The 26,209-nt window shown below is 38.2% G+C and overlaps 1 protein-coding gene across 1 annotated transcript; it reads right to left on the bottom strand.

Annotated features, from left to right (window-relative positions):
- Positions 1 to 409: 409 nt before the first annotated feature.
- TSLP (thymic stromal lymphopoietin) lies at positions 410 to 7,246 on the bottom strand. Its single transcript, XM_032468512.1, has 6 exons — positions 7,118 to 7,246; positions 6,318 to 6,578; positions 5,241 to 5,381; positions 4,214 to 4,360; positions 3,545 to 4,114; positions 410 to 1,542 (listed from the first exon to the last, which is right to left on the bottom strand). Exons 1-6 carry the CDS (start codon positions 7,244 to 7,246, stop codon positions 1,384 to 1,386), a joined length of 1,407 nt encoding a protein of 468 aa, XP_032324403.1. The 3' UTR covers positions 410 to 1,383.
- Positions 7,247 to 26,209: the final 18,963 nt, after the last annotated feature.

The raw sequence follows: 26,209 nt of genomic DNA, 5'->3' as shown, positions 1-26,209 counted from the left end.
GTCTTACTTACTTTTGTATCCCCAATACTTGGCTGAAGGCTTGGCACACAGTAGGTGCTCTGTAAATTCTAACTTGATACATAATGTGAGCTTCCTCTTAGCTGTGGGAAAGTAAATGGATTTAGGAATTTGGAACTTTCCCTCCTCTATCATTACTCAGCACCAGCCCTCAGGGTAGTGGTCAGGAGAAAGTTTCCACTCAGAAAAAAATGAATGTATTCCCATTTGCTCTGTAGCCTGGGCTGTATGGCTATGGTGGCCCCTCCCACTGGTGCTCAGAGCATTCTGAGTGGAGGGGGAGTGACAGGGTGACTGTAGCTCTAACTTGCAGCAGGTATTCAGGAATAGGGGAATGGACTTGACATCCCTTGTTTACCTTTTGCCTCCATTGTCTCTTCCAGGTGTGAGAAGTGAAAGAAGGAAGGACTAGAGACATAATTTAAGAAAATGATGATGCAAAAGGATGATGATCCTGAAGACACCTATCCCCAAGTATTCTCTCTACAGGCAGGGCCAACAGGCACAGTGCAGGAGGAGAGTGGTCAGTGGCTCCAAGGATGAGGGGAGGGAAAGAGCTGAAGAAAAGAGATGTCCCTCAGAAAAAGTGTGTGAAACTAACCACATGAAAAAGAGCATTCATAAGAAATGAGTTTGAGAATTATTTTATTAAGAAAAATATAGTGTCAATAACAAAGCAGTATGTAAATTTTAAAAACTGCTTACAAAATAAATAAAAAATTTATTCCATAAAATTAAAAAAGTATATTATATATATATATATATATATATATATATATATATATATATATATATATATATATATATTTTAGTTCTAATAAAGCTACTTCTTCAGGATCTGTTTGCATACACCACGCTTAAATGTTAGATAATTTTAAAAGTTTAACTTAGAATACTTTCACAATATTTCTTGGAAGTTCTTTCAAATTGCTTTATTAGAGGTACAACATTTTGTGCACCCCTTTTGCTTTAACTTTCTTCTTTTTTAAGTTTTTTGTATGAAAACACATGGAGTGTCAGTACACACGGAAGAAGTGTCTGCCTTTTAAACAGAGGTTTACATGCTATCGAGTTCAACTTTTTTCCTTTTTCTACCACACTTTTAGATTCTTTCCTAGAGTAAGGCTTAGGCAGTTCCAGCTGAGAATTACTGCCACAAATCAGTGGCCTAGGCATAAATGCTACAAAAGTCTCCCCAGACATTTGAGGAACAGTACTTCCCCCACATTATAAGCCTACCTTAAACAATAAAAGCTTACAAAAATAAGCTAAGAAACCCTTCTGTAATTTAAAAAAAAAAAACTATTGGTGGTCTTTTAAATGACACAGTTATAGTTAACTTTCCACCTGTCTAATAAAGATGGTTTACTCTGTTGCTGTGAAATGAGATTTTAATGAAGTTTTACTTTGTTTAATGCGACAGAAACGGCGCCACAATTCTATCAACTTTGAGACTTGTTCCAGGCATTTATTTGTTTTGACTTCTCTTTCCCTTCTTGTCTTCATTGCTTGGGTAATACTTATCTGTGGAATAGAAGAGGCAATAGGCAAAATTAATTGTCACTATCTTCGAGTGGCTGGTTATTTTGTCTTCTTTATGCAGATCTATGTGTGTCCCCCAAGACATCTCCACACTGTTCCTGAGTGCTTTCTCCAGAGGAATGCCCTCCCACCTCTCCACCCATATACTTCAAGGCCAAGCACTGACTTCTTCCCAAGACCTTTGCTAATTGCTCGGACATTTCTTTAGGAAATTCACTTAGTGCTCCAGAGTTTTTTTTTCACTTAACTTGCCTCTAACTTACATACTGTTTTTATTATTATATCACAGATATTCCCCATTGCACTGAGCACAATGTCTTACGTAGGAAACACTGTATATTTGTTAAATGATTAAATAGACAAATAAGTTGATGATCTCATGATCTCCCTGACAAGATCATAAGTTCCTTAAGTACAGGAGTTATCTTACGATTCTTTATAGATATAATTCAGTAAACCTATTATTTGGACCCAAAGTGCTCCCACCTTCTAACCCTCTCAACTTCCTAGATGTGCCACAGACATCTGAAGGCTTATTCTGAAGAGAAGTTTAAATATTAATTAAAAAGACTGCAATAATCTTCTGATGTATTCCTCCACCTGAATTACTCTTCAGTAGTGACTGACTGGGCTTCCTAGACACACAGTATTCAGATCAATAAAGTTCAGCAGGTTACTAAGCAAAAGGCTTATAATTTACAATCTGCTAAATTATAATTAAATATTATTGGTCCTAGCCTCTGCTTTTGGGCTTCAGAGGGGGCTGAAATAAATCACGTCAGACTCTTCCTTTTTCACGTGTTGTCCAGAACTTGATCTAGTCTGTCCTCTGTGCTCTTCTGATATGGATGAACTTCACTGTGGCCATCTGTAAATTTGCCAGAGTCTCCTTGATAGAAGTCATAGAGCCAAATAGGTTTGTCACATGGCTGCCTGTTATTGAGTATCCAACTCAAGCTCAACTCAGAACCCTATGGCTTCATTATTTCATCTCTAAAAATTGACAGCCTTGGCCACCCAGACACTCAAGTGTGCAGACCGATAAAGTCCACCAGTTAACAGGCAGCAAGCGTACATATCTGCGCTGTCTCTTTTTGTCTTTTTAAAATTTGTCATCAGGAGGATAAATCCCTGCTTTACTTGCCAGCTGAAGGAAATATTTATTGAGAACTTGTTACATACCAGGTACTGTTCCAAATGCTTTTACATCTATCAACTCATATAATCCTCATAAACACCCTATATGGGACTTAAGAATATGATCCTTACTTTGCAGATGAAACTAAGTACAAAGAGGCTAAGTAACTTACCCAGGTTTTCACAGAAGTTAGTTAGGATTCAAACAGGCAAGACTGTACCTATACTTCCCGCCCCTAGCTCTGCTCTACCATTTCCATACTTAAGTTACACATTCATTCATTACAAATACATGTAACTGCGGATGCAAAAGATCCATTATGTAGTGACAGCAATAGCACCCATACAAGCAATTAAACCAACATGGGATAGAGATTTAATGCATAATTTAACATTTAAAGAAAGAAATATACAATTATTAAATAGTAAGTCCGAGCAATACTGTTCACACTTTGGAATGGATAAAAACCTCTTAAGGAGCCCATACACAGGGACCTGTGATTTTGAAGATCTAGGCTGGGTCCCTGGGACTTGGCTTTTGGACAATCACCCTCACGCTCTAGCAGCCAGGACACTCTGATGTACAAATTTCACTGACCATAATGTGAAACACTGGCCTAAGGTTTAGAACACAATTCTGCCAAAAAGAATCAGAATCTTATAAACAAGTAGGTTTGAATCCAAATGTCAACGCTGGACTAACCGACAATCTACAGCTTTTACCCGCTCACCTGCTCTTCGAAAGACAGAACCTGAATAAAAATCACAACTTCTGCACGGAAGCCCCGCTTGAATTCAAGGTTAGCTCGGAGTTATGAAAACGCGAGCTTCGCCTGCATCCGCTTACCTCAATTCCGGGGTAGCCAGTGCAATGGAGAGCGAATGTAGCATTAGTTTGTTCGGCGAAGATTTCGCTGGCGAGTGACGTGCAGCCATGGTTGCGTTCGAAGGTAAAGCGCTCGATTTTAGTGAGGCAATCCGGCTGCTCACAAGCGGCAAAACGTACGAGAAAAGACGAAAACGCCAGGGGGGGTAGATCAAGGAGAAAAAAAAAAAGAGCTGATAAGACGTGAGTGAAAGGGGCAACGGGGGCGGTGGGGGATGAGCGGGTGTCACAATAAAGGCGATTCGAGTAGGAGGAAAGAGGTATCGGGTGAGCAGAGGGGAAAGACCCCGAGGAAGGCGAAGGAAGCAGAGGTGCTGTGAGAATGGCAGAGGGCGATTTAGGAGGAAAGACTCGCGCCCCGCTCGCCCCGCTCGCCCCGCCCACGTCTCGAGGCCCGAGGGGCGGGGCCGAGCGCGGAGGCTCGCACCCAGGGAGGGTGCCCCTGACGTTGTCCCCCGGTCCCACTGCAGGATTTGCCTTTCCTCTTGATGGGGTCGGGGGAGGAGCCTCTCCCGGAATCCCGCTCGGATTCTAGAGACTTCCTCACCCTAAGCTGCAACAGAAGTCCCAAGCTGGGCACCAGCGCAGAGTTTTCCGGCAGCCCGGTCGTCCCTACGGGGTCGGCGTCGCCTGGGAACCCAGCCGCCTGGAGTTACACACACCAGGATACCCCCTCCGCGGAATGCCTTGCATCTCTCTGGAGAAAGACAGCAGCATTAACCACTTACTCACCCTGTCTTCACAGTAAACGAAACGGTTGAACCGGATACTTTTCGTCTGGAAGAAAAGAGAAATAGCATGAGATAAAAAGGGTAAAGACTAAAATTCATAGGAGAAATCATCGAACCCCTCCTTCCCACTCCTTGCTCCCAGGTTTTAAAGATGCTCTGAAAGCAGTTTCCATTTAGGCACTTGTTTCCTATGCATCTGTTCCTGTCATTGACGACGTAGTGAAACATTTAATCTTCAGATAGTGCCTACTAGTGTTTGAAACTAAATAAATATAAATGAATATAAAATGATCCTGTCCTTGAGGGAGAGCTGCCCTCCCCACCAAAGTGGGCACACCTGTACACAGGGCACACATGTGGCAATACCATTTTTCGAATGCCCACATCTGCTCTGTAGCCATTCATTCACTTCACACATGATTGCTTTATTCAGAAATTAGAATAATCAGGTAAGTGGTTACTACTGTATATTTAAAAATCTGAAGTTCACCTTATCCCACAGTGGCATCCTAATTCATCTAGCACACTAGGAAGACCTGAAGTGCACTGTCCCCTGGCTATCCTCACTGGTTGGGACTTAGCTCACAAGAATTCCCTCTATTTCTCTTTCTCAAGCCCTTAATCACTGTCTTTTTTTATTGTACTGGAGGAGCAGGCTTTAGCAGAGGATAGACAGCCTTGAAGGATATCGTGTGTTACCCATCAGTATTTGCTCCTCATCAGCATCTGCACATTTAATTGGTGTGCCAATTCCTAGGTAGTCACTTTAGAAGCCAAAATATTTCAGTATCATTTGTAAATTTTTTGGCAGAATGCTGGGCCATGATTATTTTACAAATTATTTTTCTTTCATTTAAAGTTGAATTTTAGTGTATGTGCTTACTCTTAAAATGAAAACACATGTTAAAAAAAATTTCTTCACTTACCCCCTTTATATATTCTTTCAGGACTTCATAAATGACGTTCTGATAAGTCTCTTTAATCTTCTCAAAGTCACAGTCAGTAAAATTGTAGGTTAGAGCGAGCCCTACCAGTTGCAAGATGAAGATCTTCCTGAAAAAAACTGAACAAATAATAAGGTATCAGGCAATGTACTTGGAAACCCAATCCCACCCCAGATTCACACTAAACTCCTCCACCACCGAATTGCTTCTAGGTCTGCAGGGCCTGCCTTAGGAATAGGTGCCCAGGCACCACTCTTTGCCTCTCATTCACAGTGCACACGAAACCCATGTTTACCCATGCTGTTGCCTTAAGTTGGAGTCTCCCTAGTGCTCCAGAGCTTTCTGGCTCCATATATATAACACCTAAACGCCTACGGGCTCTTTTCTCCTAGGCCAATGATTTTCCTTGATGTCATTCTTTTCCTTTATAGAACTCTGAATTGATGACATAGAAGAAAAAAATAGGACTAGCCAAATCTATGGAATTTTAACATTAGTAAAATCATCAGGAATTTCCCTCACCTGCCTCCTTTTGCTTTGCCCTAAACCCTTGATATGTGCCTGAATGTGTTTAAGAGATACCACATCTTTTTTCCACAGGGCTATTTCCATGACCAGATCCCCTTTCTTGGCAAAAACAACCAAAACAGCAGCCACTCTAAAAACTAAGTACCACTGCTCCTGCATGCTGTAAACTCTGAGCATTTCTTTTGGCCCCTTTCAACTAGTGCTTTTCCTCCTTTGTGGCTACTGAGAAAACTCATGTGCTTACTTAATGGGATACTTTGGAGGGTGAGTGCAGCCTCAAGCTTCGACTGCGCTTCATTTAAGTATGCAATAGTGAGTGACCAGAACGCTGGAGGGCAGGGACTATAAGAAACTGAAATGAACGGGAAAAGATCTGATAGGCCTTGCCTTCAAAAACTTAACTTTTCGAAGCACCCTTATCAACTTCGTGAAAAAAGTGCTTACTCTTGGGTAACCGGGTACGTGGTCTCCTCTAACAAGTTCTATAGGTGTCAGGAACTTTTAGAATCTCAAAGTCCACGGCCCAACAACCTTCACAGCCCTATTCTTCAGGCCTGCATTTAGGAGACTGAACGCCAGACTCCGGGAGCGGGGCGGAATGCGCGCGCAGCGGAAGGCGCCGGGCAAGGTGCTGTCCAGCGCGCGGCTCGCCCGGAGGCGCGCACGATTCGTGCGCCCTGCGTGCCGGCGCTTCGCTTTAGCCCCACGCCGCGTAGCTTCGACAGCTTCCCTCACCTGAGGCCTGAGCACTGACACCCGTTTGAGAGACAGGAGAAGCGACGAGTTGCCGAGCTAGGATTTGTACTCGCAAACTCTTGTTATTTCAGAAAAAGGAGTTTAAACGCGGCGAAGTGAGTCAGGGAGAGCATCCGAAAGGATGCCTAGCCACTTTCTGGGCTCTGGTAGCGTCAATAGAGAGTTGAACAGAAGGAAGACCCAAACCCACCCGGCTGCAGGGGGCGAACCCCGCTCCGGCAGAGCGTGGCCCGCGCCGCCCAGGGTCTCCTGACACCCTGCTCTCCTCTTTCTCTCGCCCCTCGCGTGTCAGAGCCTGGTCCCTGGGAAGTTCCTAGGAATCATCGCTGGAGCCGCCGAAGCAGGGCGCCCCACGTGAGTCCTAGCAAATGTCACAGGCCACGCGGCGCCTGGAACAGCAGTAGGGAGTGGCGAGGGAAGCGGGAAAAGTACGGACTCGGGGTGGAGGTGGGGTGGACACTCGAACCAGAAGTGAATTTTTTTTTTTTTTTAATGAAAGGCGCTCCACAGCCGTACCAGTACAGCTGGACCCAATTCGCTGGTTAAGGCCTGGGAATAAAGGTTGTGATGCTAACAGGAGTGTCGGAAAGCCGCTGATTCACCGCCGACTTAAAAGATGGGCTTTTCTGGAACCCTTCAAGTCTAGGATTTGATGTCGTGGCAGCATCCTTTGGAAGAGAAATCCTCCTCCCCTCTCCCCGCATCACCAACTTTCCAGGGTCTTGTGGGATGATGTCAAAGCCTGATTTATTTGCTGTGACAAAAGAGGTGTTTCTGGCCGGCAACTGGAGATTGGGTACGCAGACAGGAGCTAGAGACACAGATTTCTTCACTGGGGTGGGATATACTGATGGGAGCAGGAACGGAAGAAAGCAGCCTTCACCTAGGTTCGACTTGGATTCTTTTAGGGTGTAACCTAGATGCCCACCTTTCTTTGTTTCTTCCTTTGAAACTGCGCCTCTGTCGGTTTTTGTAGAGATAAGGCAGACAGGGCGCCTCCTCAATAGGTATCCTGAAAGATGTCTCTTTGCCTGTTAAACGCTTTGCTAAACACTTGTGCTGGGGCCCCCCAGTTTCCTTATCTATAGTTACGTGACCTTCAGTCATATCACTTTCCTGTTCAGGAACACTTGGTAGACTCCAGCTGCCTTGACATTCACAATCATCCTTCCCCACTTGGCTCCAAGCTGTCTCTCCAGCCTTATCTCCTTCATTCTCCTAGGCTTCTGCCAAAGATTAGCTGAAGTTAATATGCTCTAAAGGTGTCCTGAGCTTTCTTCTTCCCAGCCTTGCATCCTCAGGTGTTGGCATTCTTCTGTCATTCAATGCTCATTTCACTGTATATCTCCTCCAAAAGTGATCTCTTACCTGAATGTGACCTCACTTTCCTTTAAGCCATATTTATTTTGGGCCTCCCTCTTATGGCTTCCATTCACTGTGTAATATTTCAGTAATATTTTTCAGTCATGTCTTTATTAGACTGTGAGTTCTTTAGAAATATAAAATGTTTTATAATAATTGGTTTGCTTTATATCAATTTCTTTTTTCCCAAAAACATTTGAAGTGACTTGCTATAATTGTGTTGGTACTAGAAGGTAAAAAACAGTGAAGATAAGGCAAAAGAAAGATATCAAGGAATAAAGAGGGTGAGGATCAGGCACAGGGAAGGCCACAGATAATATTAAGGACTGAAGAATTAAGACAAGCTCAAAAGTGAGTTCTGATCTTCCAAACAACCATTGCAAAGGAGAGAATATGATGGACTTCGGGCTTAGCCTCATATACTACTTAATAGATATTCAAATCTTCAATATGTTGAAGTATATTAACCTTCTTTTAGTATCATTGTCAGGAAGCAAATCATTTCCTGTTGAAAGAACCTCTCTGTAAATGCTGCTATATACCTGGAATCCAATTATGCGTTGCCTGGGGCAACCATTCAGGAAAGGGCATCTCTGAAAATTCCCATTGGACTGAAGAGCTTGTTTTTCTCTCTTTCCATTTGTTCAGAAGCTAAAGGTGTGAAGAGTGTCTCATGTATAATTTGTGAAATCCTAGGTTAGGTCAAGGGTAGTCTTCCATGTGATAGGAAACAGAAGTGAGATCATTTGTAGCACTCTGAGATTACTCAGAGAGCTTAGCTAATACTCTCACCTATGAGATGGGCCAGAAAATGACCTCATAACAGCTCTCTTTTCTCCTACCCTCACTAGAAAGACCTCTTCTTCATTTATTTACTTAATATTTTAAATTTTTTTTAATAATAGTTCCCTTTCTTTTTCATTCCTTTATACTTTCTCTCCTTCCTTTTAAATTTACTTTTTCCTTTTCTTCGTTTAACTATTCAGACTATTTAAAGTAGCTAGCCCTCATAGGTAACTCCATTTGTGTTTGAAGAAGTAGATCCAAGTTGTCAGGAAAAAAGGATGCTTTTTTATGTTAATAAGTCATAGTATCATTGGACTTTAAAAAATGGAAGGGGTATCAGATAGGTTATTGATGAAATGGGAGAGATCTCCCTCTATAGAGTAAGAAAAGTAGATGACACCAAACTTAACTTGGAAATATTTTAGGAAGTGTAACTATGGACTTTCCCAGCAGATGGGTATTCTTTTGGGCCTGGAAGTAAATTGAATTACTCTAGATCCTCCAGGATGCTGGTTATGTAATTATTTCTTCTTTTGGTTTTCATGTACTCATGCAGAAAGGAAGGGCCACACTTTGCAGAGGTAAACATTCTTTCTTTCTTGGTATTATACGTTCATTGTTCATAGGTATAGTGTAGCATTTATGTAATATGGAATAGTCATTGTATGGTTTGTGATGACTGCAGCACATATCAATTTTGTTCATTAATTTTACATTATATAAGCAAGCTTGTTGATCTGAACCATTGATTGGTTTCACCGAGTTCCATACTTCCTCTAAGTATGTCCTTTGGAGGCATTTGTAGACTGGAAAATGGAGTAGGGGAATTTCCTATGACAAATGCAAAAAACATCCCCTTTATCTTATTTTATTCCCAGGCTAGTAATACCTGCATAATCAGCCTATATCTGAAAAATGTTACCAGATATTTTTTTAGTTAGGGAGTGAAGAAGGCTAAATATGTGCATGAAAACCTAGTGCTCATTCCTCTGTAAAGAAACAGTCTAACTCTCAGCCAATTGGAGGCAAAAGATCTTGCTTTCTTTACTGTTTTCTACAATCTAGTAGGAAATGAACAGGGAGAAGATTGTTCAAGAAGGTAGGAATTGAGCATTTCATAGAATATGCTGGATATCATCTATTTTCTCGTCCAGATATATTCTTTGCCCTTCCCTGTCCTGCTTTGTACCTCCAGGGAGGCTGACTCATGGGACTGTATGAGCAGGCTCCCTTGACTTCCAGCTTCTGGGAGATATTGGCAAGAGATCAGAGGGGAGGAAGATGGTGAAGTTGGAATTTTAATTCAACTACTTTCTTCCTGTTAGCTCATCATAGATTGGATGCTTTCCTTTCCTGGAGGCTCCAGGTCTCGTTGGTTGACCTTCTCATCTTGCTGCCTTCCAGGTTCTGGTAACCATTCCCACACTTTGTCCCTTTTGGTCTAGGGGTGATAACAGTTCCTTATTCTTTTTAGCCTGGAGGTACTGCTTTATTCCAGATGTTACAATTTGGCTGGGCCAGACCCAGTTTATACCCTGGCATAATTTATTAATAGAGCTTCCTCGTAACCTGAAAAGTGATGCAACTTAAACAATAAATTATATGACTTATAACAATTTCCCTATAGTTCCTTTGTAAACTCCCCTACAATTACCCAGTTGGAATGTGCCACTTGTTTCCTGTGGGCCCCCTGACTGATACAGTCACCTACAGTCATCACCAGTATGCCATCACTTGAAACCATCATTTATCATTCTTTTCCTCACCTTTTGTGTCTACCTTTGGTGTCATACTAGTTCTATAACTTTGGCACAGGAAATGGCAGCTCTTGATATATAATTAAATGCTATATTTTAGAAAAAAAGTTTTCCTGCTCTTAACAGTGAAAGATGAGTTATAAGAAATTTTGCAATCTTCTTTTTTTTTCCCCAAATGATATGTCTCCCTAGTAATATCGCCAGCCAGGGTTTGCCAGAAAGCTCCACACCTACTTGACTCTATTGTGTAGTTTTCTTCATAGTTGAGACCTCATTGTTTATGTATAAAAGGATCTTAAGAAAAGCGACCATTATGTGAGTTAGGTGATATGTGAGGCAGATGGTAGCCATTAGCTTATTTCTTATCTGTTAAGAGGCCATCCAATTATATGCTTTATGGTGAACCTCACTACTATCAGTAATGATATCTGGGTTGAGTGATCACCCTAAGTATTTCCTCTCTTAAATATAATTAACTCCGAACAACCATTTTATGATCATGCCTCATTAAGGTCTACTTTCTTCCCATAGAGCTGGTCAGGGTTTCTGAGAAAAGGTTGCCTTTGGATTCTAGAATCCCAGAGCAGTGCCAGAGGTGGAAGGAGGAAGAAAAATAAAAGAAGGAAGAGACTGAAAAGTTGAGGATGATAAATAGACAGCAAAGAAATTTGGCATCTGAGAATTTGACCTGGGGCGTGTCCTCAGGTGGGACTATCACCTAGAAAAGATGCTGGGAGTTTAGAGCAGGTGGTTAGCAAACTACAGCCTGTGGGCCAAATCCTGTCCACCTGTTTGCTTTTGGAAAGAAAGTGTATTGGAACACAGCTATGCTCGTTTGTTTATAGCATTGTCTCTGGCTGCTTTTGCTCTGCAAAGACAGAGTTGAATAGTTGAGACAGAAACCATCTGTCCTGCAAAGCTTAAAATGCTTGGTATCTAGTCTTCCACAGGAAGTTTACAGACCTCTGTTGTAGAGAATATTACACATAGCCTTATAGTAGTTTGGCTGTTGACTTTCTATAGTGCTTTCAATTCTTTTACTGAAAAGAAGATCATTAACAGTGTGTAATGGTCCTGTGGCCCCAAACCAGTACTTTTCCATGACCATAGTCTTTCAGTCAAGGGGTTTTTCCTCCCTTTTGTTCTGACTTCTTACCCTTCTTCATCAAAATTTGTACTGTAAACTTCTAATTCATATTAAGTATCTAAGAATATCGATTGATTATACTCCCAAGTTCCCAAGTCCTTTCTCATGTACTCCTAACAGTTTTAAAGTTTCACATCTCTTTTAGAAAACATTTGTTCCAGAAATGCATTTGAAAAGAAGAGATGGAGCCTACAAACAAAGATACACAATGAGTACATCATACTTTGCTATTTTTACAAAACTAGGAAAGAACCTCCATGACTCGCTATCTCAGAGAATATCTATTTGAAAGAAGAGAATTACAGAATTGTAGTGTAGGTGTTACTCTTATTAGAAGCATGTGCCAGTATACAGCTTCATTGTTATTTAATTTAATGAAGAATACTTGCTTTTCCTCAAAACCTCCAAACTTCTCTGATAAAATGAATTGAGTTACTTTTCCCATTTACTTGTGTAAAGTCAGAACTTTTTTATTGGTGACTTTTCTTTAAGAGATTTTTTCTAGAGGACAATAATTTTTTAATAATCTTGGTAATTTCTGACATATGCATTTGAATTCATGCATTCATGAAGATGATGCTTATATCTGCATTCAACTTAGGGCCTAGCATATTGCCTCATTATGTCTTAATGTAACTAAATTCTATTTAATATTTATTAAGCTGTTAGTTGCACTGAAGTAAATCCAAGCATTCAGATAATGCCAGATGGTATTTTGTTTTATAATTAAATGACTAAAAAAACCCATGAGATATAATAATTTAAACAGTATAATGGGTCATTGAGTAGTCAGTTTAAGAATCAAGAGATGAAGGCATATGGTCCTGACTTTGACTTGGGGCAGTTTGCTTACACATTCTGTTTCCTCTTTATGTCTCACTGGGATGATTTAAGGAGGAATTAATATATCTAAAAGCCCTTGAATATTTGGAGAGAGGCCAAGCTGTGCGTTTTATGGGTTAAAATGCAGAAGCACTGAGCACACGAGTCTCCATTCATCTTAGATAGACTGTGCACCATGAGATGTCTCAGTGGGAGTAGTTGCCGTCCCCTGCACAGGAGAAGCAGTGTTCCTGAGCGGTTCTGTAATGAGCAGGAGTGAGCATTTATCTTCTTCTGCAAAGGGCTTGGAGCGACAATCTGCATAAGTTATTATTTTTCAGTTGCAGAGCAAGGCTGAGTATCTGTTTTCCTCTACTCAGGATGTAATAACACGATACCATAAACTGGGTGGCTTCAACAATAGACTTACTTCTCCCAGTTCTAAAGGCTAGGGAGTTCATGATCAAGATGCTGGCTGGGTAGTTTCTGGTAAGAGCTCTTTTTCCTGGCCTGTAAACAGTAGCATCCTCATATGGCAGAAAGAGAGATCATCTCTTTGGTGTCTTTTCTTGTAGTGACACTAATCCCATCATGAGGGATCAACACATAAAACCTAATTACCTCCCAAGACCATCACACTGAGGATTTGTGATTCAACGTCTGAAATTTTTTTAGTGTGGGGAGGGAAATTCAGTTTGTAATATGCGTATCTATCTCACAAGTTGTAGAAAAGCAGCACTCTGTAAGTAGAAACTAGGGTCTAGATCCTGGAGGCCAGAAACTTCTACTTCTTTTCAGTCTCCATGATAAATAGAAAATACATATTTTTTGGAGTATTGGAAAAAAGTACTAGATGAAATCATTAGAATATTCAAATCATCTTTATGTTCTATATTTTAGGCAATAAGAATTATTTTAAAGATACAGAAATTGTAGAGAATAACAAAACATCCATATCCTGGCTAGCCAACTCTAACAGTTTTAGCATTTTGCCATATTTGCTTTAAATTTTTTTTGAAAAGAAATACATTACAGATGCAATGCACTGTGGACTAGCTAATCTTATCATATCAATGTTAAATTTTCTCATTTTGACCTTTGTACCATGGTTATTATTTAGGTACAGGAGCACTATTTGTGCAACCTACTCTCAAATACTTCAGAAAAAAAGTGTGTGTGTATGTGTGTGTATAGGGGGAGAGAGAGAGAGAATAGTAAGAGGATAGAGATGAAGAAATAGGTTAAGTGAGGAAAAGGGTATCTGCTAGTTCTTTGCTCTAGTCTTGTAACTATTTTCTGTTTCAAATTATATGAAAATAAAAACCTGCAAAAGAATTACATATACAGTTGAAGCCTCTGTATCTTCCATAATCCCGTTATTACTGTTCGTTCCCCAAAATAATCATTACTCAGAATTTGGTGTTTATCACTCTCATGCGTGGCTTGGTAATTTTTTAAACAAATATTATGTGTTCAAAAACAATATAGTTTTAAAAAACTTTATGTAAATACTATTCTTTATGTATTCTTCCAGAGATATTATATACATATGTACATATGTTGATGCATATCAGCAGAATGTTATACATATCTGTTTACATCTGTTTTCATGCAAATGGTAACATTGTTATACATATACATATTATGAGCCTTCTTTACTTCAAATAATAATATGCCTTAGACACTGTTCCATATTATTGCATAAGAGTTTTCTAGAATTTTTGTTGTTTCATAGTATTCTATTTGTATGTAAATACCAAGATTTATTTAAAGTTTCTTATTTTTATGAAATTATTTTCAATCTGCTATTTGAAACAATGCTTCAATGAATAACTTTGTGTGTCATCACTTAGCATATTTTGCCCATGTGTGAATTATCTGTAAGATAAATACCTACAAGTAAAATTGCAGATTCAAAAGGTATATTCATTTGCAATTCAGGTAGACATTATTTATCTAACTATCTATCTATCTATCTATATCATTTATTATCTGTCTATAGAGGTACCAATAACAGAGTCTCACACCAGTAACATATGAGAATGTGGGTTCCCAGTCAACAAAAGATGTTATCAGAATTACTGATTCTGCAAGTTTATGGGTGAAAAATTATTTTTCTTTGTGGTTGCTTCAGAGTTTATTATAAACAGCTTTAATTTATATATGCATAAGGGTCATTTGTATTTCCTCTCATGTGAGTTGTGTGCCTAAATGCTTTGTCTGGTTTTCTAAAAGTTTGTTAGTAGTTTTCGTATTAAATTGAAATAATTATTTATGAATTAGGGAAATTATCCCTTTGTCATAAAAATTGCCAATATTATCTTTAGGTTTGTGATTTGTCTTTGACTCTGCTTATAGTGGTTTCCGCTGTAGAGATTTATTTTTAAAAATTCAATTGAATTAATCAGTACTTTTTCTCATGTCTTCTTTTGTGTCATAGCTAGAAAACCTTTACCTACTCTGGGCTTAAAACAAGGAAACAATTTTTGTTCACAGTAGTACTATCATGGTTTCAATTTTTACATTTAAATCTTTGATCTTTCTGGAATTTACTCTGGAATAAGGTATAAGATAGGCATCTACCTTTTTCTAAACAGATGGTTATCTGAATTTTGAAAAATTCATTTTCTTCCATTGATTATGTAGACATATCTTCCAGTATAAAACCACTTTAATTATCATAATTTTATATTAAAATTTATTCCTGATATTTTTTGCTCTGAAATGTACTTTTTCTAATAATAATAGAACCATCCCAGCTTTTGATTAATGAGAGCATCATATATCTTTATCTACATTTTTCTTTTGAACCTATTTATGTCTTATATTTAAAGTTGGTTTCTTATAGGCCTTGTTCTTTTTATACACTCTGACAGTCTTTGCCTTTCAATCTGAGTACTTATTTAGACCATTTATATTTAATATCATTATTGATAAGGTTGAGTTTGAATATCATTCTGCTATTTGTTTTTCCCACTATACCACATTTTCTTGTTTCCTTTTTCATTTTCTCTATCTTCTTTTGAATTAATTCAATATTTTTTAGGATTCCATTTTATCACTGTATTTGCTCATTAGCTATGGTTCTTTTTGTGTGTCTGTGGCTACTTTAGAGTTTATAGTATGTATCTTTAGATTATTGCAGTACACCTTCAGGTAACATACTATTTCATGTATAGTATAAATATGTCATAACAAAATATTTCTATTTCCCTCTCTTGGCTTCTGTCCAATTGCTGTCAGATACTTTATTTCTACATATTTTAAGACCCTGCATTGTGTTATTATTTTGTTTGAACAGTCAGTTTTCTTTTAAAGCAATTTTTAAAATAAGAAAAATTTATCTTATATATTTATCCATGTAGTTATTTATTCCTCTGACTTTATGTAGATCCCTATTTCCCTCTAGTAATAATTTTCCTTCTGCTTGAGGGACTTTCTCTAGCATTTTTGTAGTTCAAGTCTTCTGGTAAGGAATTCTTTCAGTATTTGTATGTCTGACCTGCTCTCCCCCTCCCCTGGCTTTTCTTTTTTTTTTTTTTTTTTTTGCTTTTAATTTTCGAAGATACTGTGCTGAATATTTTTTCTTTCATTATTTTAAATATTTGCTCTAATGGATTGCATTATTTCTAAAAATAAATCTGCTGTTATCTTTGTAACATAAGGATGAACATAGAAAGATTTCAAGATTTTTTTTTTCTTCATCATGGGTTCTTTTTTCCCGTTTTATGGAGATATAATTGTCATATAACATTGTGTAAGTTCAAAGTGTACAAAGTGTTGATTTGATACACTTATGTATATTGCAAAACCATTACCACAATAGTATTCGTTAACACCTGCATCACTTCAAATTATTTCTTTTTTGTAGTAAGTACATTTAAGCTCTACTCTTTTGGAAGCTTTTGAGTATATAATACAATACTATTAACTATAATCACTATAGTTGATAGTCGCTGTACCTTAGATCCCCCAAGGAAAGCTTGGATAGCTATATTTGTATCAGGCAAAACAGACCTTAAGACAAAGACTGTAATAAGAGGCAAAGAAGGTCACTGTATAATAAGAGGGTCAATTACCAAGCGGATGTAACACTTGTAAATATTTATGTATCCAACGTAGGAGTACCTAAACATAAAAAGCAAATACTAATAGACTTGAAGGGAGAAAGAGACAGCAAGACAATAGACAGTAAGGGATTTTAATACTCACTTTCAGTAATGGACAGGTCATTTAGACAGAAAATCAATAAGGAAACACTGGACTTAGATCAGACCAGATGGACTAACAGACATTTACAGAACATTCCATCCGACAGCAGTGGAATACACATTCTCCTCAGGTGCATATAGAACATTCTCCAGAATAGATTGTATGTTAGGCCACAAAACAAAGTCTCTCAGGTGTAACAAGGCAATAATTTTCAGCATCTTTTCCTGCCATAGTGGTATGAAACCAGAAATCAGTTACAATAAGAAAACTAGAAAATTTATAAATATGCAGATTAAACAACCTGTTCCTGTGCAATCAATGGGTCAAAGATGAAATTTTTTAAAATCTTGAGACAAAGGCATATGGAAACACAACATACCAAAACTTATGGGATGCAGCAAAAGTAATCAAAGAAGGAAGTTTATAGTGATAAATGCTTGTATTAAGAAAAAAGAAAGACCTCAAACAGCCTCTTCATCACTGCTTCTAAGTTACTTGGTTATGATATGCACTTTAATGTAGTTTTCATCATGTTTCTTGGGCTTGGGTTTTGTTGAACTTGAATCTGTGGGTTCATAGTTTTCATCAAATTTGGAAAATGACCATTATTTCTTCAAATATTTTTGTTTGCTCCTTTGGGAACACCAATTACATGTCTGTTGAGCCACTTGAAGTTGTCCTGCAGTTGAATAATTCCTTATGCATTTTTTCAATGTTTTCTATCTGTTTCATTTTGAATTATTTCTGTTGTTATATCCTCAAGTTAATATTTTTTTCTCCTGCTTAGTCTCATATGCTGTTAATGCCATCAAAAGTAGTTTTTTCCATCAAAAGTATTCTTAACTTTAGCTGTTGCATATTTTTTGTTTCTAAAAATCTGATTTGGAATTGTTTTTATCTTTTATGATTCTATTTAGCAAGCTCATTTTTTCTCTATCTTATTAAACATATAGAATACAGTCATATTAACTATTTCATGTCCTTTCTAGTAATGATTTTATCTCTGTCATGTCTGGATCTGTTTCTGTTGATTGATATTTTTCTACCCATTATTGGTGGAATTTTTCTTCTTTTTTGTATTTCTAGTAATTTATGACTGGATGATGATATTGCGAATTTTGTTAAAAGTTGGATTTTTTAAATTAATGTTTATTCTTTGATCTGCAACATAGTTAATAAGAAAGTTTTATTCTTTTGAGTCCTGAATTTAAGCTTTGTTAGGCAGGATCAGAGCCATCTAGGGCTATTTTTACCCTGGGACAATGACTGCAACTTTCTGAGTACTCTAGTTGATGAGCTATGAATTATGAGCTTTTCCATTTTGGTCAGATAGTATTCCTGGCCGAGTGTGAACCCTAGGGATTATTCCCACTGCTCCTTTAGGGTGATTCTTTTCCTGGCACCTGGTGTTATCCTTGCATGCATTTGCCAATCAGTACTCAGCTGAAGGCCCCAGAGGGACCCACATAGTGTCGTTATAAAGAAAACATGTTTGGAGTTACACAAACTTGCTTTCTTTTTAAAATGTATTTATTCTTTTGGTGAGGGGAGGTAATTAGGTCTACTTATGTATTTACTCTTAGAGGAGGTACTGGGGGTTGAACCCAGGACCTCATGCATGCTAAACATGCACTCTACCACTTGAGCTATACCCCTCCCCTCAAACTTGCTTTCTAATTCCAGCTCTGCCAGTTACTACCTCTGTAATTTTGGTAAACTTACTTAAATTTTCTTAGCTCATGTTCTCATTTTAAAAATGGGAATAATAATAACTTAAGTGAAAAATAGTAATACTGACTGTGCAGTAATAATGAGTGTGTAATAAGTGTTGCTTGGGGCTAGCACAGATCCTGGCACATGGTAAGTTTTAAATGCCACTATGAAAGTGAATGGAGGTAGTGAGTGATGTTAATAGAATGTAATTGAATAAAGTACACTGTTCAGAACTTGCAAAGAAAATTTGTCAGCAATAGTCTGTAGTTGATTAGAATAACAGAATTATTGCTTTCCAATTCAGCTCCTTGCTAAAGATGTGCCAAAGAGATAAAAGAAAATCACTTTTTCACTTTGAAGAGTCTTTGAATCTTAGTGCAACTTCCCATTTTACCTTGTGTAAATGCAATTTTTCTTTCATAATTTTTTCAACGTATTCAGTATTTTATATGTGTGTGTGTGTGTGTGTGTGTGTGTGTGTGTGTGTGTGTATGTGTGTGTATGGAAGGTTAAATTACTTACCATTGGCCACAAATTGTCAACAGCAGAACTAATACTATAATTCAGATATTTTTCTGTGTCTCCAGGCAGCCTGGCTGGAAGAAGTAGAAATATTTTTTGTTTAAAGATATCTGAATAATTTTTTTCTTGATTCATCCATCTTAATATTAATTTTCCAAAAGCATTAACTTGGTTTTATGTTGCCTTGGTCGTTGCAACTTTGCTTGGTTACCTTGCCATATTTGGAATAGAGATTTGATCTTATTACTGCTTTATTATCTTGCTCTGTTTGATTATAAAAGTTTCTTTTCCCAATTCTGTTTGTTTTTCATTCCAACATTGATTATTGAGCCATTATTGTTTGTTTTGTTCCCATATTTCTCTTGCTTTGCTTTATTTCATTTCACATTGTTTCAGAGGTTGACTGCTGGCAAGCGCTGCTTCAGTTTTGTGTAGAGATGATGGGACAGCCATGCTTGAAGCTGATCTGTCGGTTTGGCTTTTGCTCTGGCTTCCAACTGCTCTAATGTATGTGGCTTTATTCCTTACCTCTACCCTTTCGCCTCATCCACCTTATCTCCCTTCATTTAGAGTCTCTTCATTACAGTCATCCTTTTCCCTGTCTCCTCCTCCTCCCGTAGGATTCCAATGACTGTCTGCTGCCAAAACACCAGTGGATGGCAAAGGAGTAGTTATGCATGTAAAATTGACCCCGTCCAAAATCTGCTATTCCTTTCTTGAAATGTGCTTTGTTTTCTTGCACTTCTGTTTATTTTAAATTTGATTTTGCCAACATTAATTTTGTATTGTACAAAATTCACATTGGCTTGAACCATTTTCCTTTCCCATTTGCTTTTTACTGTTTCAATGCTACATTTACTTTCTTCTGTTCTTTGCTTCTGCTACCATTTCTGTTGTTGCTTTTACTACTTACCTAGACCAACTTTTGCTTTGTGATGCAGCAGGTGTTGATTTTTCTTTTATTTTCACTCCTATTTAGTAGTATGGAATTGTATATTATTATCAGTAAATTATTAAGTAGGTTATCTATGGGAATGTTAGCAGATATTTCAAATTTTGCTCATTAATAGATTTTGGCTCAGATGCATTTGCTTCAAATCAATAGTTTTTATTACATACTTTCCAAGTTTTTCATTTTCCTTAATACTACTGATATTAAGGTATCTTTAAGAAGTTTGCAGCCTTTTAGAAGTGTGCACAGGACATCAATATATATGCATAATGAAGCACTGGAGATACTAGTATGAATAAGTATTATAACATGAAAGAAAAAATGAAAAACAATGTGGATTTGAATTATTCTTTAAAAAAAATCCATGGTTGATAGTGGTAGAATAGTAGGATTGGAGAAATTAGTTTTACTGAATGCAAGGTCATTCATTATACTGGAATCCGACATAAGCTAGTTTACAAAAAACTTAGAAGCCATTGATCCTAAAAGATACCGAACTTTTGGATGATTTTTAATTTCTCACTATGATTCACTTAGGTACCATTTCATCAAATCCTATTTGTGAATGTAGGGGAGACTTACAAATGTTTTCCAAAACCTGTTCTTTTCTTCTTGACATTAATGAAATTGGGACTGGAAAGTGATTGTCCAGGTAGAGACTGTATCTCCTAGCTCTCTGGCAGCTAGACTTATTATACTCTGTTACATGAGAAATAATTAAATTCTTTTCTTCTTAAGTAACTGATCTCTGTTCTAGAATCTGGTCTACCTTAAATAACATAGTGGTATTCTTCCAAAATAGAGCACAAGTATGATAAACCCTCTAGCTCTAAGATAAGTAAGACTGCCATATGTTTTGATATAATATTCTGAGGCATGTTCTATCTGGAGAATTGTCAGCTCCAATTTTAACTTTTTAAGTCTCATGGCTACCATCTATAACTCAGTCAAACTCAAGATGTCCAAGGGAGCCAATACAACTACCCTCCTCAGCTTGAACTCTTGTGTCCAATCAATTTTGCCTTCTGTTACTTTTCCCTGAGCCACATTGTCCATGACAAAATGTTTAAGAAGAGGTAATAGTTCTGACCAATGTCTTAAACTGTGCTTGTACTGAATGAATAACTGAGACTCTCTCTTGTGATTACAACATTGGCTCTAGTCCAGACTGTTTCTTTGGAGCACTTGCTGACAGCAAGTTAGTAGTGGGTTTCTTAAATTGTATCAGTCCTGAGATCCTGGAGCAGTCCTACAGGACCTTGCAACCACTTTTGAGTCCATGAGTATGAAGTGTATGGCCAACTGAAATACAACTGCAGGAGATTTATTTCAAAGGCTGTAACTGGTTGTTCTGTTGTTTCCACAGTAGACGATTAGTAAAAGTAGAGAAAAAAGTAAAATTGAGACCAATAGATTCTGTCACTTCATAGCACCTGGACAGAGATTTGCTGGGAAAGGAAGTTGACAGTGATAACTAAGGAGAGATAAGAAGCTTTAGGATGATTTTATGGACATCTCCCATCCCTGAGACACTTGGGTATATATTTAAAGAGACCCCATTTTTCTATATATCAAATTTCTTAACTGTAAAATAAAGGAATTTAATAGATTGATATCTTTCAGATTTCAGAGTCTATGTTTCTATAGTTTTTTTTTCTACACCAGTGTTCAAATGGACCAGAGAAAAGGGAAAAGACATTAAATATTTACTGGCTTGTTTATATTAGTTTCTAGCCAGCTGTTTTATTGATTAGAAATATCTGTTTTATTGGAATTAACCAGTTACCAACAGGTAATTTTGAGAAGAGTAGTCAGTTAGAGGTAGAGTATCTATCTCTCTATCTCTCTATCTGTCTGTCTATCTTTTATTATGTGCCAAACCCTGCTGTAATTACTTTATAAATATTATCTCATTTGTGTCACAACAATCCTATGCAGTAGATACTATTATTTCCCCCATTTTACAGATGAGAAAACTGAGGCGTAGGGAAACAAAGTAACTCTCCAAAAGCCACACAGCTAGTGCCTGGTGGATTGGAATTCAAGCACTCTGACTCCAGAGGCAGTGATTTTAAGTACAATATTATATTGACAGAAAGAAAAAAGTAAAGAAAAAAAATCCGAGAAGCCCCCATTTGATAAAGGACAAAAGACAAAAACACCTACTTGCTTCCCATCCTTATCCTTTAAAGTGCACATATGCACACAAGTATGATTCAGAATAAAGTAGTACATACTAGAACTTATGTTGTCACTGTGCCTAGAATAGTGTTATGATCATCACATATGCGATCCATTTGAATCTTCACAGCTGCTCTAGGACGTGATGGTATTAGATTAAACCACAAAAAATTGCCCACCTTTGACCATTTCTGATTTACAAAAATGGCAGTATCATAAGGAGAACAATAGCAGGCTGAACCTTAACTACTGAAAGAACAGGAGCGCAGCATGGTTATGTTGCTTTTCCTAGGCTATGTAGATTGTGCGTGGTGGCACTGGTAACTTTAAATAAAGTTTGTCGGAGTCAAGACCTCTGGCTTCTAACCAAAATGCTGTTCTGCTTTTGCATATGCTGTTCTATAGAACTTTCATAATGTATATATGGCTATGTATCCTACTCTTTTGTTCCCCAGGTCCACGCACATGTTTGCACATACTTAGAATGGTACTGGTTGCTGTGGCTTCTTGTTTAACATTAAGGTCACTGTGGGGCCTTCCTACTCAAAGTACAGCCTGTGGATCCGCAGCATTGGCAGTACTGGATAGAAATGCAGAATCTCAGGCCCCACCCAGGATCTCTGAATCAGAAACTACATTTTAAGAAAATCTCCATAAATGTACGTAAAAGTATAATAAGCATGGCTGGGACATTCTTAAAGCCTGTCTAAAGGCATAAAATGCTGGCAGTTCTCACCCAAAGAGGAAAGGCAGTATAACATTCCTTAAATGGAAAAAATGGGAATGGAATGTACCCTATCCAATATAGATGATTCTTACACATTCAGATAGGTGGGATTGATGAGAGGAATTTTGCAACATGTTCAGAAAGTTCAGATTTTGGGATCCCTGCTGAATGAGAAGTGAGGTTTAAAGGTCTTAGCAGGTGGCCAACCCTCTGAGGCTTCTTAATTCATCTGTCCCTCATACTGACCTTCTAATTTGCTCTGTCCTCACCTTATGAATAGTGAGCTCCATTCCTGAAAATGCTGGCAAAGATTTCACCTTTTGTGGGGTTTAAAAACTAATGTGCTAAAAAGTGTGTAAGTAAAAAGTTTACTCTAATCCAAGGGGATTTACCCAGCTCTGATTCATATCCTATTAACTCTAGGGAAAGCCTTCACCCATGCTGATAGAAAACTCACAGGAAGAAGTTACTGAGTTAGGTAGAACATGAATCAGGCCTTGGGAAATCCCGGGAGCTGGAATTAAAAGTTTTGGGAGGACCCAGCTAGGATTTCGGCCTGAGCTAACAGGTACCAAGGATAATGAAAATGGCCGAGGGGATGAAAAATGTGCTGAAGCAGTAGGTCAGGCCTGTGTAATGTACTGAAGCAGGCAAATCCCCCCGACCCACCCCAGTTTAACAAAACTGTGAATTGCTACTTCACAGGTAATAAGAGGAAAGAGAAGATAATGAACGTCAGTTAAGCAACTCTGTTGCTTCTAGCTGGATTAGGCAAAGGAAGTTTATATGCTGGCAAAGATTTCATATAAACCATTTTTATTCCACCTGGTGGCTCCACCATTCCCTAGGACCTTTGAGAGCATCCAGGTTCCTCTGCATCTGGCTGCCAAGTGAGCAAAGAAATAGTAAGTAGAAGATAATACAGGATATTTTAGGGTCTAGGCTTCACAGTGGTAGAAAATATTAAACCAATGCATAGATAATTGTCCTAATATTAATCAGCTTTGTTTATTTTTGTACATAAATGGAAATAATTATTGTCGTTTCAGTGGGAATTACTAGCACTTATTTCAAAATTTCAATGGTACAAAATGGTGTTCAGAGAGTTTCCTGGCAAATGCTCAGTTCCTCTCTTATGAGGCTATCAATATTACCCTTTCCTTGTGACTTTTTTCCCCAAGAGATTCATTTCAAATTTCTTTGCCCAACGACAGCCTACCATACACATTGTTTTGCACTCTAATCTTTTTGCTAAACGTTATATCCTGGAAATTATTCCACATCAATATCTATAAAACTGCATCATTATTTTTAATAGCTTTGTAGTGGTCTGTTGGTTGTTTGGATCTTATCATACTTAACCAATCCCATATTGATGGACATTTGAGTTGTTTTTCAGTCTTTTGCTTTGACATGTCCGTGTGATGAGAGAGAGAGCAGTTAAGGGTAGAGACTTTGGAGGTGAACTGCTTGGGTTCAAATCCCCAACTCTGCCAGTTATTAGTGGGGAAGTGACTACACATGCTGTCCCTCTGACACAGGGAAAGCAGTATGCAAGGGTGGGCTACTTTTATTTGAGTTAAAGTATCTCTAGGATCAGTTTTCAGAAGTGGAATTGCTATGTCTTTGGGTATGTGCATTCAAAACTGTGACAGACATTGTCAAGGTGCCCTTCAAAGGTGTTTACACCTTATGAAAGAGTAATAGTGCCTTCCCCTCCACAGTCTCTCCCCCAGTGAGTATATTGACTATGTTGGGAAACAAGCCTTTAATTTTTTTCTTCTGTTTATCAACCAGTTAAAATGCTTACCACTAGCAAAGCTGGGAGATAATTGAAGGAGAACCCAAAACTGAAGAATAGTATTAAAGTAAACTGCTCTCCATTTTTTCTAGGGTATATTTTATCATGCAGAAGGAGTTAAATATAATTCAGTTTTCATCAGCCTAAGGCTATGAAATTCCAGTAAAGATTCAAAATCCTTGTCTTAGGACGCAAAGATCAGCTTTTTCTTCTCCCACACTTCTGTTCTCTCCTTTCTTGCACAGGGCTAGACTGTATTACTCAGTTGCCTGGCATTGAGGAAAGTCCATGTGACTAGTCTGTGGCAACATAAAGTAGGAGAAAATTGTGCACCTCCTGCCAAGCCTAACTCCTAAAATATCCTGTATTATCTTCTGCTTGCCCTTTCTTTGCTCATTTGGCAACCAGATGCAGAGGATCCTGGATGTTCTCAAAGGTCCTAGGAAATGGTGGAGCCACCAGGTAGAAGAAACCTGGGTTCCTGTATGACTCTGTGGAGGAAAGCACCCCCCACCCACAGCCCCTACTAACATTAGACTGTGTTATCAGTGAGAAAAACATGTGTTTTATAAAGCCACTGAGATTTAGGGGCTATTTATTTTAGCAGTTTAGTCTCTCTGGTGTTTCTTGACATTATTTTTGTTATTACCTCTCAAAGTAGAATTATTAGACTTTTAAAAATAATTGCCCCATCATGAAATTTTAATACCACAGGTATAGTGTATTTCTATGTATGTGATGTATGTGTATCTATACTTTTTCAATAAAAAGAGTAAGATCGTTTTGCTCCCCACCCCCTCACCAAGAACCAGTTTTTGCCCCATTGGGGATGCTATTGGTGGTGCGTGGCCCACCCTGACTAATACACTCTGAAACACTTTGAAGAACACCTTTACATTTTCCTTGGGGTGGTTGAAGTCAGTAAGATTAAAGAAGGAAAAAGATAGGCTGAACCTCCAGGAGTTCTTTTCATTCTAAGTTTCTGTTTGGCATTTATAATCTTCATAGATGCCATGATTTTGCATGATAGTCAGTCAGGAATTCTGACAGAGCATGTGCCTTTAAACTTACTCCTTACAACATACTGTTTCCTCTGTTTGTGAGGAAGGCGGTGAGGGAGGCAGGAAGTGAAGAGTGAGTGAGGACATTGGCCTAGCCTATTATGCATTATAGTCATTTTACTGTGACCAGATGGCATAAGTATCATCATATCGAGTAACATCACGCCCCAGTGCCTCATGGGAGTGAGCTGAGGAAGGATAAGAAGGCCCAGGACCACTGAGTGATTAAGATGAAGCTGCTTGGATAACTTGTTCATAGTCAGATTCTATATTTGAAAGGATACTTTCACCTTTACTTTCTCAGTAAATAAGCATCTACTTCTTAAAGGGAATAGGAAGCAACAGAGACAGATACAGGTGCTCTTTTTCTGTGGACCAGGAACTTTATGTGATACACACAAGTCTACATTCTTGTCAATTCTTGCTTCCTTCCATCCTTCCTTCCTTCCCTCCTTCCATCCTTCCTTCCTTCTTTTCTTTCTTCCTTCCTTCCCTTCTTCCCTCCTTCTCTCTTTCCCTCCCTCCTCCCTTCTTTCCTTCCTTCTTTCATTCTTCTTTTCAGACAGTAACCATTCTAATGGATATAGGTGTTACCTCATTGTGCTTTTGATTTACATTTCCTTA

This window comes from Camelus ferus, chromosome 3, assembly GCF_009834535.1.
Source record: "Camelus ferus isolate YT-003-E chromosome 3, BCGSAC_Cfer_1.0, whole genome shotgun sequence".
In the NCBI taxonomy this organism is placed as follows: domain Eukaryota; kingdom Metazoa; phylum Chordata; class Mammalia; order Artiodactyla; family Camelidae; genus Camelus; species Camelus ferus.
This window is presented reverse-complemented; position numbering and strand designations above follow the sequence as displayed.

Excerpts from the sequence above, each read along its gene's own strand:
- TSLP (XM_032468512.1), bottom strand. The coding sequence starts at position 7,246 with ATGCGGGGAGAGGGGAGGAGGATTTCTCTTCCAAAGGATGCTGCCACG. Across the intron at positions 6,579-7,117 it reads AGCGGCTTTCCGACACTCCT|CTCGGCAACTCGTCGCTTCT; the intron begins GTTAGCATCACA and ends TACAAATCCTAG. Across the intron at positions 5,382-6,317 it reads TGAAGAATAGGGCTGTGAAG|TCAGTTTTTTTCAGGAAGAT; the intron begins GTTGTTGGGCCG and ends CTTATTATTTGT.